Consider the following 15,928-nt stretch of genomic DNA (forward strand, 5'->3'; position numbering starts at 1 on the left):
CACTAAGGTATTATATCAGATTTCACACAGCTTCCTCTGAAGCCACAAAGGAATCCAACATGATACCTCTGGGATTACCGTTACATATCTTGTGATCAGATTTCAAAAGTAACAGCACCATTCTCAAAGGGAAATAGACCAATATTAAGAGGTTTTGCAATGCTACATTAATTGTATTGCAGAAAATCACGATTAATCTTCCTTTCACCATTTTTGACCAGACGTGCAGATAAAGCTAGATTACAAGTCCTTTTTCAAAATTGGATCAATAGAACTGATTTACAATCCGAGGAACCGAATAATCAGTTACAATCAAATTCTGCACTTCAAATTAAAAAGTAATTTTACTTCTATTGAAAAAATGGATGTCCATTGCCAACAGGTGAATCACGTTCTTATGGTTTCTTTTTCTGTTAGTATGATAGAAATTGTATACGTTTATGTCACTTTTCATTGAGATTTATAGTACATACAGTAACCTAATGGTGAAGTCAAATAACCTCTGCAGCCAACAGTTTATTCACAAGTTTTGTCAATGTCTGGTATATGTCAAATTAATGTAAAACAAAAGACTAAAAATTAGCTACATGACAAAAAAAAATAGCAAGACAGCACTTGAAGTCTCTGCAGTGAAAGCTCTCACCAGTCTCCAATAAACATGCACTATACTCAAACTTGCCTTTCATTCTTTATGAGATCTTTCATTCCTGAATGACGCTTTTTGTGCTCGGTGTTCAATAGCTCTGTAGTGGAGACTTGAGAGAAATTCTTACAGTTATACAAAATTAGCTGAGGATAATCTTTCAGTTGTATTGATACGGCATGTAACTTTGACAGCGATAGTGTCATTCTGCTTTATTTTTTATTTTTTTTGCCTTTAATAAATAGGACAGCTGGAGAGAGAGAAATATTGTGAAAGAGAGAGGGGTATGACATGCATCAAACAATGCAAAGACCAGGATTTGGACCTGCAGCCAGTGCGACTGGGACTTTAGCCTCTACACATGGGACTCTGGCTCTACTGACTCAACTTAACCAGCGCCCAAACAGTGCCATGCTGTGATATGTTTTACATGACTGATTCATTTTTGTTACTATCGACACCATCTGACGGCATATACATTTGTGCTGCAATGCACCAGTTATTATGAACACTGGTATTTCAAAACTCAAAGTAATGAATTGGAGACAGTACTTTATAACAGAAGGCGTGAGCCACACAGATGATCTTTCTTTCTTGTTTTATTGTTTACAAAAAGAAACAACATAAATACATTAGAGTAGGCTGTGTGATATTGCTGAGAGTGGTGGATGTGTATGTGAAACAAAGGAGCAGGCAGAAAGGAAAGCTCTGAAACAAATGCTCCACCCCTCTGTAACAAACACACGGTGGCTTTCACTTGTCAGCAAAAAGTCTCCTTTGTACCTCATATAGAGAAGACGGAGAATAGTGAAGACATGAAGTAAAATGAAATAAATCGCATTTAATAAAAAGAACCAATATGATAAAATACTGCAATATAAAAGCAGCTAAATCAAGATTTGTTAAGATAATGTCAGGAGGAGGAGTTGCACAACAGAATAAAAAGTGTGAAGGAACATCAAAAGAGGGACTTTTTTTTCTCTCCAAAAGAACCTGTGAGCCCTGTGGTTCAAAAGCCAAACAGACAGATTGTCAGTAATGATGCTGATCAACCGTCCTTTTTTTTCCCTTACTTCACTCCTCTGTGACCTTAATAAATACATTTTAAAGGGAAAAAAGGAAAGAAAATGGCAAACCCCTCAACTCATCAACCTTTACAGAAACACTATCGACCCTCATCCACACATATAGTCATACATGCTCCTTGTACATGTCCAAAGTCAACTTGGTAACATTCTCATAAATTCAAAGTCATAAATGCAATGGTATCTGTACACCAAGGCAATTTTTCTATTGCAGATAACAATCCTCCTTTTCAAAAGTAAAAGCAGTTTCTTTGTTACAGTGGCGATGCTTTAGACTACAAGCAGGGAGGGATAAAAACACTAAGGACCACTGAGGGAATGTAGAGCAGACACACAGCAGCGATGTCATTTGTCACATGGAACTTCTCTACTTCATTTAGCATTTTTCGCTGGGAAAATAACTTTGATGGAAACTAAAATCGCTAAGTTTTACCTTCAAGCTGTGATAAAATCGCCAAAATGCATCTTGTAACCCAGACACCCTTAACGACCTCTCTAGTGTATGTCTCCAAACACTTTATAATTTAGATTGGCATGTTAAATGGCTAATGTATATATGGAAACATGGTGAAACATTTCCACTTTCATGTCATACTACATGAAATGTATTCGTTAACACAGCCCAGCAGACCTGTTACCACAACACTAAAAGTAACTGCCATCAACAATGGACATAACCAGGAAGTATAAAGAAGAGGCAATCACTAAAACACTTTTGACCTGAGTAACAGTCAGATTTGAGGATTTCTCTACTTTAATACTGCCACTCTTGTCAACTCTTGTGGCTTTATGCTACTGTGTATATTCATTCACTGCAATCATGATATCAAATAATAAAATCTGAACGAATAGAGCTCTGAAATATTCTACACTGGGTTTAGATAAAACGCTCCAGACTAAATGTGTGTGGCAACAAACACTAGGAGGATAAAAACTACAATTGTCCAATGGCTTGTGGGGCGGAAGAAGAAGGAACGTTGTTCACTGGGTGGTCCTTGCAGCACCAAAGGTCTCCTGGGATGCATACACCATGTAAAGGAAGCCATCTTGGTCCCTCTCCCTTTCATACACCTCAGAGATGGCAGCCGACACCGAGACCATGCTATGGCCATTGACTAGCAGGAAAAAGGCTTGGTTGGAGTTAAGCTGGAGGCGCCTCCTAGTGGACAGCAAAAATATGGAAGAGTTAGGACAAGTGGAGAAAGAAATACTGTATTCCAGAAGACAGAGAAGGAGAGAAGAGGATAGGAAGTGAAAAAGAAAAGACAAGGGGGAAAAAAAGACGAGATTGAAGGGCAAAGAAAAGTGGGAGGAAAAAAAAAAAGTTGAGAATGGCGAATAAAATGGAAAAACAAGAAGAAGGAGATAAAGGTTTAGAGAGAGGGAAAAAGAAGAGAAGGGAGGAAAAAGTGGAAATGCACAGATATATGAAAGGAAAGAAAAGAGAAAGAACAATGAGAGGAGAGGATTAGAAGGGACGAGAACAGAAGGGAGAAGGAGAGGTGAAAAAACAAAGAAGGACAGGGGAGAAGAGGGGCGAGAAATTCAGGTGTACCTTATAATCTTGATGAGTTCACTCATGTTGACATGGTCTGGCACCAGGAATTTGGTCTTGTCCAAAATAGGAAGCTGTTTCTCTCCTTTGTATCTCTCAATGATCACCTACAGGAGACACAGGCATACTCAGTGAGTAACTTCTCCCCTTTTACTCTGGTTGTGTTTGAGATCTATGAGGACAGTATCCTCTCTTTGGACCTGACACTCCAAAAGTGGAAACCAGTAGAGGTAAAATAAAGGGAACCAGTAAGGCGATGAAAAGGGTTATGAGATCTAAGATATTGGAAATATGGTAAACATATAAAAGGATCACAGCCTTGTGCCTCTCTGAAATGTACATGTAAATGTGAAGTCTATATTTACTGAACCAAGACTGAGCTGCTTGAGATCTGAACCCAAATTATCTGTACGTCAAGGCATTTGATCAAGCTAAAATGTGATTTCAACGAGCCGGAAGAAGATAAAATGGCTGCATACAGACAGCTTCATTTCTTATAAAAGTGAAGTTGAATTTGCTGCAACACCATGACTAAAGCTGGCTGCCACAGAGCACCCTCTGTCTGACTCTGACATCAAACAATTAAGCACACTTCACTTTTAACACTCGTGTTTAAGCTACCTCTTGATAGGATTACATATGGCACGTTTCAATCTTTTGTTGAGTTACTTTAAGTCAGTTTTGTCGCTGCCACCTGGGCACACTCTGCTAACTCAGGGAAGGAAACCATGGGATATAAACTTCCTGTTTTCACAGGCTGAATACAACTGACCGTGAAGGGTAAAGTATGTTATGTATGAGATCTACATTTACAAATAGATTAAATGACTAAATGACATAATTATGATGAATCTGTGCCTATCTAATAAAATTAAAAATATATAGGTTTAGTGTTTTACGTTGAGGATTAGCTGCTATGTTTCTTGCATCACAATGAAATACCTTTTAGGGTTTTGTTAAGATTATATCGCTTGATGACGTAAACATGGGTTGCAGAAAAAGTTGATCCTATTGAACAGATTTCTGATATTATCAAGACATTAGTCATCAGAGTAATGGGGCAGCTGTGGTTGAGTGGTAGGGGGTCATCTTTCAAGGAAAAAGTAATCAGTTCTATTCTCAGCTCCTGCAAGTTTGGCACTTTCCGTAGCAGCCTCTGCCATCAGTGTGTGAAAGGGTGAATGTGGCATGTTGTACAAAAGCACTGCGAGTGGTCCGATGAAAAGTCCATTTCGTGTATAATAAAAACTAGATGATGTGAAGTTGACAGAAAGACAGATATGTAGACACCTTATTTTCTTGCTTGTTTACAACTGATATTTTCCTCTGAGACAAGTTATTTGTAACACTTTCCATATTGAAATAACGATGATAATGGACATGCCAGTCTACTAAGTAAGCTTAGATGCAAAGTGCTATGTGTAAAGGAGCATTGAGCTCCTTTTATCATGGCAGCTGGTATGTTTTTTGGCAAGGCAGGATATGGTTTGGGAGACATATTCAGTCTGTCATACAGCTCTGCTCCCCCACAGGCTCCACCTTGGATGGATAGAGTTTCAGTACAGTGACACAGTGCATCTGCCTCTGGTCTCAACTTTAACCATGACATAGCAGTTTACGACTAGAAAGAACACTGAAACCCCCCCCCCCCACACACACACACACAATCACTCAGGGTTTTCAAGATGAGAAGAGGCTTTTCACTGAACAGCAGATGGAAGGCTGTGGTGAAACTCAATCTCAAAATGATAAAATGAGCAGGTGAAACTTGAGATGCGTGTTTGTTTATTAGTTGTTGCTAGGAGTCACTTCACATCTGACAAATTAGCAGATGCAACCACACCCATTTCTCATAAAAAAAAACTTCCATTGGCTCTTTAAGCAGTAGGGCTGGGCGATATGACAAAAAAATGTCACCACTGATAAGTCAATATTGATAATTCTAACGATAAATGTCAATCCATTTTTTCTTTCAAATTTAAAGGCTGAGTTTTGCTCCTCAGTAAAAGTTGATTAAACCAGATGGATAATTGTGGTTTATTAATTCTTTATTGTCTGAACATGATTAATTATACTTGAACAGATAAATATTTTCACAATCATAAGCCTAGTGCACTGTGCTGGAAAATACCAATATTAGAGCTTGCAGGAATGGGAGAACAAATAACATTTCATCACAACCAGGAAACATTTTCAGTTGCAGTCTGTCTTCCTCCATGCTTCTGTGCACATAATGCTGATTCATTTCTGCTCTTCTAGTTTTAGTCAAAGAGTTTCATGCATAAGCTTCAGTTTTTACTTACAGGTATCTTGTTAGGGTGTTGTTCTCGGATCAGTCTGACATCTTCTACTCTCTGATCTGTAGAGCAGAAAAACAGACTGGGGTTAACAGACATGTAAAGCAAGACAGAGATATTTGCACTGCAGGAAGAAAAAAAACACAAATTAGGTCATCCACAAAATACACACAGAAAAAAAATGGAGGTCATTAGAAGATAAAGCCCCCATCCCCCAACACATACACATGCAGAGTCAGTCCAATCCTGAATCCTCACATTTGGTGAGCTTGTGAGGAGCAGCCGTCAAGACGTTTTTTAAAATATTTTTATCTTAATCTTAATCTCAGAATGTCAAAGATGTAATTTGTCTTCCACAATGCTTATCATAAATAAGTTAAAAATAAACTATAGTCAAATGTCATAAGATTATTTTGTAAACTTTGAATAAAACACAGAATATATTTCACTAACTGCTCAGTGGAATAAAGAAATCTGGTGAAATCATAATGGGCTTTCCTAAAATCCACTCACGCTGTAACCGCATTGTGATTAGCAGATTATTGACAAAAAATATAATTCACTTATGTTCTACTCAATTTCTCCAGAGTGCTTTCAAAGTGTGAGTAGTTAACAAACAAGACATTAACACTGAACTGAGCCTGGTTCGTTTGGGTATCTTAGACTGGTCAGATACTTTGCTGAAGATAGACATTTAAACACACATTGAAGCCAGTAACTCTGCTGCTGATTGAATGAATCATTCATTCACATATGGCTGAATGGGATCCTCCTATCTGGGTTTTACCTTATTTTGTGATTTGTAACTAATCAAAAAATAACCAGCTACAGATACTACTACTGATAAAATAAACAGACTGACAGATGGTCTCACTGGCATTGGTCAGTACACTTAAACACAGTAAATCTGAAGATCTCAACTTCACCATCATCTCCTTCAAACTTTGAAATGAAATCAATCCTTTGATATTAATGGTGGAAATGAAACTGACTGCTTATAATCAAGCAGTCAAAGGAAGTTAACTGGATCCTGTAAGTTGTCATAGTCAGGTGAAACTGAGTTAATGCTATCCAGTCTTGTGACATGCCATTACTAAATGTTTGCCAAAAGAAAGTTGACTGATGAGATAATCTGTTTCACTCAATTGTCAAATGTCTTCCTGAAGTTACTGCCACATAAATGCAAATGCAGGACATTGTTCTGTGATAACATTCAATCAGGAACTAGGAAGCTTGTGTGTCACATCAGAGACATCAACATGACAGCCTTGTTGGACTAGAATTTGGTTATGGCCAAACAGTAACTTTCAGTTTTGAAAAATTAAGCAGGATAAAGCATTTTCGAGATGTTTACTGCCATCGAAGGGCTTCAAAAGTGGGCCTATGAAATCAATTGGTGATGTCATTGAGACTACATCCATGTTTTATACAGTCCATGGTTATGATTCTATTATATCTATTATCTATTATCTATACAGATCTTCAGCGTAAAATGGGCTTGCTCACCTGTGTCCCATGACCAGGACAAGTCCCAATCTGCCTTTGTGTCAAAGGCAAAATAACAAGGACGAACAAACAAAACAGGAAGTCGTTGACTCAAAGGTTATTTTCTGTCATAATGTATGAATTAGTCATTACCACCATGCACGGCTGGAAGACTCAATTTGGTCTCTTGAGTCATGTTAAAATGTGATATATAGAGATACGAAACTTGAACTGTTACCTTCATAAATTGAAAATAGTTGTTGAAATAAAACATTCTGATCATAGGCCCACAGGCCAACAAGTGACAAAATGAGGAATCGGCCTAGGCCCACACAGTGACACAGAAGAGGAATGCAAACTAAGGTTGGTAGGCCTAGTTTACACAGCCACTCTGTAAACAAGCACCAATAGCCTACAGACCGACTATTGGTTCATGTCAATACGACAACTTAACCCAAAGGTCTTTCAATCAGCTTGTTGTCATATACAGTTTAAAAGGGTTAGTTTTCTATAAAAAAAAAACCCCAACAACTTCACTTTAGCTTTGTTAGGAACATTTCTGGCCACGTGACACATTTTGTCTTTGCTGTCTAGATCCTCGCGTGCTCCGTTGTGATGTTAGACCGGAAGTCAGTTACCTGAGGTCTTTCTGGGGAATTATATTTCCAGGCAACAGAACAAAGTGTACGACAAACGGACACTATACCTTTAAGCCTACACAGGTCCATCTTCCAGTAGTGGAACTTTTATTTGGTTCAAAAGTTGAATTAAGTTATAGACTAGTAAAACCACAAACACGCATTTCCTCTCTGTAAGCTGAGAAAGCATGACCGAAAGTAACCCTTATCGATGCTAAAAAAGACAAAAAGAAACGGAATGGCCAACTCCGCACTTTTTGGGTCAAAGATGAGTCAGTTCCTTCTTAAAAAAAAGTGCCATTTTTATCTCCTTTACAAACTGTCCCATCCCCCAATACTGCAGCCCTTTTTCTCTGCCCTGCTTTTCGGCTCCACTTTGTTTTCTTCAAGCGCTCTGATGCAAATAAACACACACACACAACACACAGTCATAAACACGAAAAGAAGGATAGGCCTGCAGCATAACCGGATCTATTGGCTACCTAAACTTCTACTGATCCCACATTGTGTTTTCTCTAGATATACTTTTAGATAAGTTGTAGCCTAATGGTCTACAGGGTTTAAACTAGCAGCCAGCTGTCCCGTCTACATTGTCGTAATAAAGGATAATCTTGTGCAATACAGATCCAAAAAAAAAAAAAACAGACGACAGCTTTAGACATAAACAACATAACAACACATAAAACACAAGGCAGATGGGTTGTTTGCAAAAAGGTCAAACAAGCAGTTATATCACCTACCAAATGTCCTTCTTTGTTTGAAGGTTTTTTCTGAAGGCATACTGCGTCAAGTCAAGCAGCTGGCAGTGGAGGAAAACGAAGGCAGCGGCTGAATTCAAAGCAAAAATATAAAAGGTTATAAAATATCCGAGGCGTCGACGCTGTTAGTTTATTGTTAAAATACTGACTGGAGAGAACTAGATCATAGGTTGTTTGATGTCGCTGCTTCCTTCCTCTGGCTGTGTTTTTATCAGCTCGAGCAAGCAAAACAAACCTATCAGCTGACCTCTGACGTCATGCTCCTCCTCCTTCTCCTCTGTCTGCATCATGTATCCAGTTGAAGAGTGCTCATGTTGACGTTTATTCTCTCCAGCGTCACTTTTACTTCACTTTGTCTCAGTTCCTTCCCCCTGGGTAAAATCCAGCATTTCGTTATCTGTGACTTTTTTTGTGTGGATGACCTGTTAAAGGTGCACTATGGAGTTTTGGTAGAGAAATGTGAAAGTTGAAGAAATGTACAGATTATGTGGTGTATGTTCATAACTCTATACACAAACTGTCCTCAGAGGAAAATCGGGTCCCTGTAACACTGAAGATAAAATGCTAAGTGAGAACTTATGGTGGAGGGTACGCCACAGTGAAACCGTAACTCTCCTGTTACTAGATTTTTAGCTCCAAACAGTATTCCAGGGACCCATTTTTTTCTTTGAATAAAGTTTGTGTATTTTAGTTCAGAAAATATAGCAGAGAATTGTTTCACTTCTCTAACATTCAAATTTCACAACCAAATCAACATAGTGCACCTTTAATTGTTTTGATCCTGTGTTTTTCTTATATTCTCTGTATTTCTGCCTGACCAGTCAATCAATCAATCTTTATTTGGTGTCATATAAAAAATGTTGTCTCAAAACACACAAACAAAAGAGCAGGTCTAGCAAATACTTTTATATTATTTACAGAGAATCAACATTAATCTACCATGAGCAAAGCACTTTGCAACATTTAGCGGTTTAGCAGGTAAAACTTATTTTTACCCGGCAGAAACCTCGAGCATATCCTATGGAAGCCCATTTTTACCAGTTAAAAAAAAATCGAAATTATGAGATAAAGATCAAAATATTCTCTTTGTTTATTGTGTCCCTTGCTCAAGTGGTTTACTGATTCTGTGACTTCAGGGGCCTGTATGTACATTCCTTGAATGTAGTCTTCAATGTGACCACGATGCATCCTTGAATGTCATAATTATGACTTCATTATCTCATATCTCATATCATATCTTTTTATCTCATTATTATGACTTGATGATAAAATATGATAAAAAATCTCAACAAAGCCAAGTCTTCATTTTAATTTTTTTTAAACTGGCAGAAATGGGCTTCCATAATATCCAGACTCATGTTGAACATTCATCTGCTGTGACTGGGCTTGTAGAAAGAGAGATAGAACAAGACAAAAACAACAGCGACTACAAGAGATTTATGGCTACAATGTTAGTATGAAATGGTAAAAAAAAAAAAGACCAGTATATTAGCGGAGACAGTAAAGTATTGTAATCTACTGATCACTCTAATATTAACAGAAACAATTTAAATGACAATGAAATGGGAAAGAATGATATGTTAATGATAACAGTTGGAGTGTAGCAGCTAAAAGATTTCTTCTAGAAGTTGTGATAATGATAAAAACTACTCCGTGGGAGCAGTTACAGGATTTACAAATTACTTAACAGAAATAATCAACATATTTATGATGCTCATGTTTGCTTGAAGAGGCATCAGTATTTATTCCTGTCTGTTTTATAACTAGCGTTTATGCCACGAGAGCTTTTATGTTTTGTGAAAAGTCACAGTATGTCTATGAAAAGGTTGATTTCAAAACCACACTGTTTGAAAGTCATGTAAATGGTTACAGCGTCCTGGTAGAGAAGGACACAACATCTGGGGACACCTTCAATCAAAGTGATAATTACAATTCATAGACTAGTAACACAACTAGTAAGCCGACTTACAAATGGTTTGGTTGAATAAAGTGGCAATAGTTTAAAATATGCAGTTACATGCTTGATCAATGTGATACTTGAGTAAACTAAACAACATTTATCTCGGCTATATAAGCAGAGAAGAAATGTCCCTTGAGGTCGAGTGCCTTCTTTTCTGTTTGTATATACTTTGTGAGCAACTTACCAAAGTTATGAGATCAAACGCATGCTGCAGGTAAGACCTTCATTTGTTAGAATCAACATTCATTATTTTTCCTCTGGGGTGTTGTGGAGTAGAAGATAAAAAATAACAAGTATTGTTTAATGGCAAAAGTAAAATGTAAGACCTTGGTAAATATACATATCTGTTTGTTTTTTCTCTTATTATGAAGATAAGTGGTTGGTAGTTGTATCATTTTAACAAAAAAGGCCAAGCAGAGGATGCAGTTCTAATTTTTGTCCAGCAGGTGGAGAACTCTGATCACCTGTTGCTGCTATTCTGTACTGTGAAAAGGAGCTCTGCTGTCTCAGGGGACAGGAGCTCGGGGACAAAGCCTGATTAGTGAATGCCTAACTGCATGTGCTGTCGTGTTCCGTTTGCCTTACATTTTTAAAATTGCAAATTGCAAAAATGAATTTCAAATTGATAACACACTTAACCGGCATGAACAGACACATGAAAAAGAACAGTTTCTGATCGACCTTTGAGCAAACCATGACATTTTCTGTGCAACAATGATACTTGTCTTTGTCCTGTTCTTTTCCTGTTTACTGTAAAAGTCATGGCTAAATTAGCGTGTTTGCACAAGATCCCAAGCAAGTTCTGTTTATTGGTTGGTTGTGCTATGAAGCCTTCCACCTGAAACCCCTTTATTGTTGTTCAGCCAGGTGTGGGTCTGTGTGCCTGTCTGTCATCCAACTGGGTGCCACACTGTATAGCCTGCCAAAGTAAAGCTTATTTGTTTCAGCATGGTGTGTGCCTGTGAGTATATGAAGCTTCACCTCTCTCTTTTCAAGTCAAACACTGAGTCACTACAGACACATGAAGTTGGAAGTTGTATTTCCAGAGTGTGTGTTTATCTGTGTGCATTCTGTTTCTGAACACACAACCACGTGCTAGGGGACATCCCTACCCTTCAGTCAAATATTGACTTACAATATTTGGATTGTATCCTTGATTCCTATGTGCAGCCTGCTCCCTCCACTCATTAAGTTGTGGTGTTTTCATTGTGCTCACCAGGAGGCCTCACAAGAGCGGACCCTGTCTCAATCAGCTGTAGAAACAGTCGAAGTGCTAATCCACTGAAATGAAATGTTGACACTGTTAGTGTTATAAATCACTTTTTTTCGGACCAATGTCATTGGGGTCGATAACAACAACAGGGGATTGGATTTAAGGGGGCAGGGGTGCAAAATGGATCGTGTGTGTCCAATTGGAGCATTCTTATTGTGTGTAATAGTTCCCACACATATAAGAAGGAGTACGATAGAGAGACAGTTAAAGAAAATCTTACAGTTTTGTTGAAGTAGTGTTATTAATCAAAGAAGAAGAAATGGCATATAGAATCAGTTTGTTTACTGATCATTTAGGTTCACACAAGAAAGACGTGTGGCGCTACAAAAATACAGAAAATAACTTTTCCTTTCCAAAAAAAAAATCAAAACGAAACCGATCAAATAAGGTTTGTTGATTTTCCATTGTAACCGGGACAAAGGCTCAGCACAGATTTTGGGGATTTTCCTCTGTGCAAACATGGAAAACTGCAGCATTGATGCTTACTGGGCTTGTAACTAGAATTAAAAATGACAGAACTCTACAGTTGTCCACTAAGTTTTAAAAACTGCATGATGAATGATTTCCAGTATGATTCTTAATGTCTTGCTCTTTCCATGCCTATGCCTCTTTGACTCTTTGATTTCTCCCGTTACTTGAACTGGTGAGTGTTTTCACTTGTGCATACAATGTAAGTGCATTAAAGATTTCAGGACATAACACTGTAAGTTGTAGGTATTTGCACTTATCATTTGTTTATTTTATCATTAAGGTAAATACATTTATTATGGGAACTTGTATCAAATGTTTCCACTGAAATTGTCAAGGACTTACACACAATGTTCACCCTACAGAAACAGTCTGACGTTAAAATGAAAAGTACATGCACACACTTTGCAGGGCTAGACACAATCCCTCCTTTTTTCTCAGAAACTACAAAACTAATAATTTCTTCTCCCACAATTTGTGCTCAGTTTATCCCAAACTTGACACACATTACCTTCTGAGTCTTCTCCATCAATTAAAAAAACATGATTAATTGACTTTGTGGTAAATGTAGTGCTTTAAATGGCTGAATGTATCAAAAACATTTTTCTTGACTGAGTTTTGGATTTTATCTCCATGATTTATATTTCAGTTTATTGAGGTGAACCTCTTTGAAGCTAAGTCTGCCACTGATGGAGGGATTGAACTTTGCACAAATGAACCACAACATTCTCTTGAGCTGTCTTCATAAAGTACACAAATTTTCAGTTTATTTTTTTTGATCAACATATATTTGGCACTAGTTTGAATTCTGCATACACCTGTTACCGCAAACCAGAGGGATTCATAATTCCTTGTCCAAACCAGCTTCATGTCTCACGTCTTTCTTGGTAGTTCAACATAATCACAATCTGTCATTCACAACCAACTGTAAAAAGCAGGTGATACAAAATAAGCAGGTTTCACCTTCTCAGGCATTGTGCTGCTGCCTGGTCTCATATTTAAAGGTTTAATGATAGATTTGGTCTGGACATGCCTGCTAAAAATGCCAGGCTCCAGCTCACAGCTGTAATTACTCTTCCTTCTTTGTGTGTTTTATCATTTCAAATAGACAACAGGCACCCTCGCTGCTCCACTCGTGGGTCAAACTCTTAAATCCACCACACATTTCTCTTTATTTAAAAATGGAACATTAAATATAATTCAAATAGAGGTTTCAACTTCAATTTATGTGCATGTGTTGTTTATTTTAAAAAACATTTTCAAACAGGCTTATCACCTGCTTAAGATATATTTGAACCGTTATCCATTACATTCAGGTAAATATTTCAAGCAATTGTACTCATTACTTTAAGGTCACCATTAATAGTTTAAAATGGTAATTTTAGCAAACTGCTGGCTTCTAACCAAGTTTTATTTTTAATTATAACGTGTGCTAAGACGTTTCACAAAATACTGATAACTTTAACCAGTTCAAATTTCATATTTCAACTGAACTTAGGTCCACTATTTTCCTGCTTCTGTAGAAAGACATCTATCTTTAAAGTACTTCTGATGGGATATCACCACACCATTTAGAACATAGTTGAAAGTAATGTATATATTAAACATTGTTGTATTGTGTGATATGTTTAAACCAAGGTCATTTCTCCCATGTGTACGCTCAAGGCTCTTCTGTTCTATTCATATGTAAGTGTATTTTAAAACATGGAGAGGAGGAACACTTGAATTATTGTGCTTGAAAACACAGTCAACATTAAAAAAAAACATTTTAACTGATCACTTTAATCCGTTAATCATTTACTGATAATCCTTCACTATGACAAGCATAGTAAAAGTGTGTGTGTGTTTTTAAAGGGGTTGTTACACTATGTGTGTAGGCCTATTTCACTGTAACCCGTGCCATGTTTCCTTAAATAACAAAACAACATAGCTACGTCTGCACCCTCTGCATCAGGTTTTTGGAGATGACTGTTGTCTTATTGATTGAATATGTCTGTGTTTGTTGAGAGACTGCTCCAAAAAGGGGCGAGTACTGCTACAGGAAGCAGTTAGGATTGTGGCCTTTACAGGATTACATTGGTTGCACTGTTGCCAAGACAACGGCAATTAGAAAAGACTGGGTTACTAAGCAGAGAGCAGTTATGTTTCCGTAGCAACCAAGGTCAGAGAGAAGGCTCTGGGTTTACTTGATTCATAGGAATAAGGTAGGTTCGACATATTCATTGTACTACTGGGAGGCAGTGAGTTCATACAGTGATGTCTGTTTTTTCATCCAGGACCCTTTCAGTAACTTTAACTAAAGAGAGTCCTGTATCCTCATTGCCTTTTAGACATCTGTGATAAAACTGAAATGTCTTATTTATTATGTTTGAATACTTTAGATATAGGCCTAAGGCGTGACATGGCTTACATTTTGTAAAGTTAACTGGAAAAACATGTTAATCCTTGGAATTTTTGTTTTGATGAAAACGTCACAAACCCTGCACAGACCCATAAACAATGACAGGGGGCACTACATTTCCTCACCAGCAGTTAAACATACAAATTCCTGCTCGTATTCTATAAGCAACAACCAGTCTCCTATATGTAGGCCTGTCCCTGCTGTGTTGCTTCCTGTAATTAGTTGATTATCACAGCATGTTGTCATACACTGGCTAAGGCACTTTAATAACAATGACATTAATATGTCCTCCTTATGCCATGATCTATAAGATAGAACTGTGATTATGCAAAAACCAAGCAGCTGCATAATACAGTCCTTGCACAAGGGCCAGATACATCTTGGGATCTCAACAAAGGCCCAACTGGGGACACGAGTTGGAAATTAGCAATAGCTATATACTCTTTATGCAGCACATCAGTTTCATGCTTTGTATTGAAATTATGTTAAATTGCATTGTCCCTATTAAATAAATAAATTCAAACCTCCCCTTGTCCTGTGTTTTATTTTCACCAATCTCTTATTCTTGTATCTCTAAATATCATCTTCCATCTGCTTTCATCTCTTGCTAGTCTACCTCCTGGGCACACAGCTCCCAGGTCCAGTGTAGTGTGTAACCTAGGAGAACACTTAATCCCTCAGCACCTGCTTTTCATACAACCATGACCTCTTGCAGCTGATTGGATGTGTGCTTATGCTCATATGTCCAGTTATAATTTAGTATATTGCATTCACACCATGTGTGGGGGGTGTTAGACAATTTGCATATTTTGGGTCTGTTTTTATTAACAGATGTTTGATGTGTTTAAGTCTCCAGAATGGATGGGTGTTAAATGAAACAGCAGCATTTAGATCCTTTAGATTGAAGGAAAACAGACTTGTGGTCAAATTAAATATAATGGATATTAATCTGTCTTGTCTGCTCTTAACATGTCAATCTTGTTAAATGGTTTATTACGAGGCACCACAAACTTAAGTTAGGCATTGAGATATTTTTGATAACTACTTGGTTTACGACAGTACTACTGCTGAAGGACAAAGAAAGTATTATCCAGAGAGAGAATATGAGCAATAGGTATTTCTACTCCAATACTCTCCCACATATGGCAAAGAAATGCCACGTACAAGCTCTTAGAGAGGAAATACAACTTTCACCTACAAAGAAGAAAATACACAAGCCAATATTTACAGGTATTCTCATATATACAGATTACCTACACAATATTGTAGCACATGACAGCAGACAGCGAACTATTTATGATTCAAAAAACCTCCCTGCCCCTCTACAACTCCTGACTTAACGCTAAATATAGAAACAAAAAAGCA

At 37.5% G+C, this 15,928-nt stretch overlaps 1 protein-coding gene across 1 annotated transcript; it reads right to left on the reverse strand.

Annotated features, from left to right (window-relative positions):
• Positions 1 to 1,226: 1,226 nt before the first annotated feature.
• On the reverse strand, positions 1,227 to 8,694 carry map1lc3b (microtubule-associated protein 1 light chain 3 beta). The gene is made up of 4 exons (XM_061036263.1): positions 8,444 to 8,694; positions 5,587 to 5,642; positions 3,284 to 3,390; positions 1,227 to 2,887 (listed from the first exon to the last, which is right to left on the reverse strand). Exons 1-4 carry the CDS (start codon positions 8,481 to 8,483, stop codon positions 2,710 to 2,712), a joined length of 381 nt encoding a protein of 126 aa, XP_060892246.1. The 5' UTR covers positions 8,484 to 8,694; the 3' UTR covers positions 1,227 to 2,709.
• Positions 8,695 to 15,928: the final 7,234 nt, after the last annotated feature.

This window comes from Labrus mixtus, chromosome 4 (assembly GCF_963584025.1).
Source record: "Labrus mixtus chromosome 4, fLabMix1.1, whole genome shotgun sequence".
In the NCBI taxonomy this organism is placed as follows: Eukaryota; Metazoa; Chordata; class Actinopteri; order Labriformes; family Labridae; genus Labrus; species Labrus mixtus.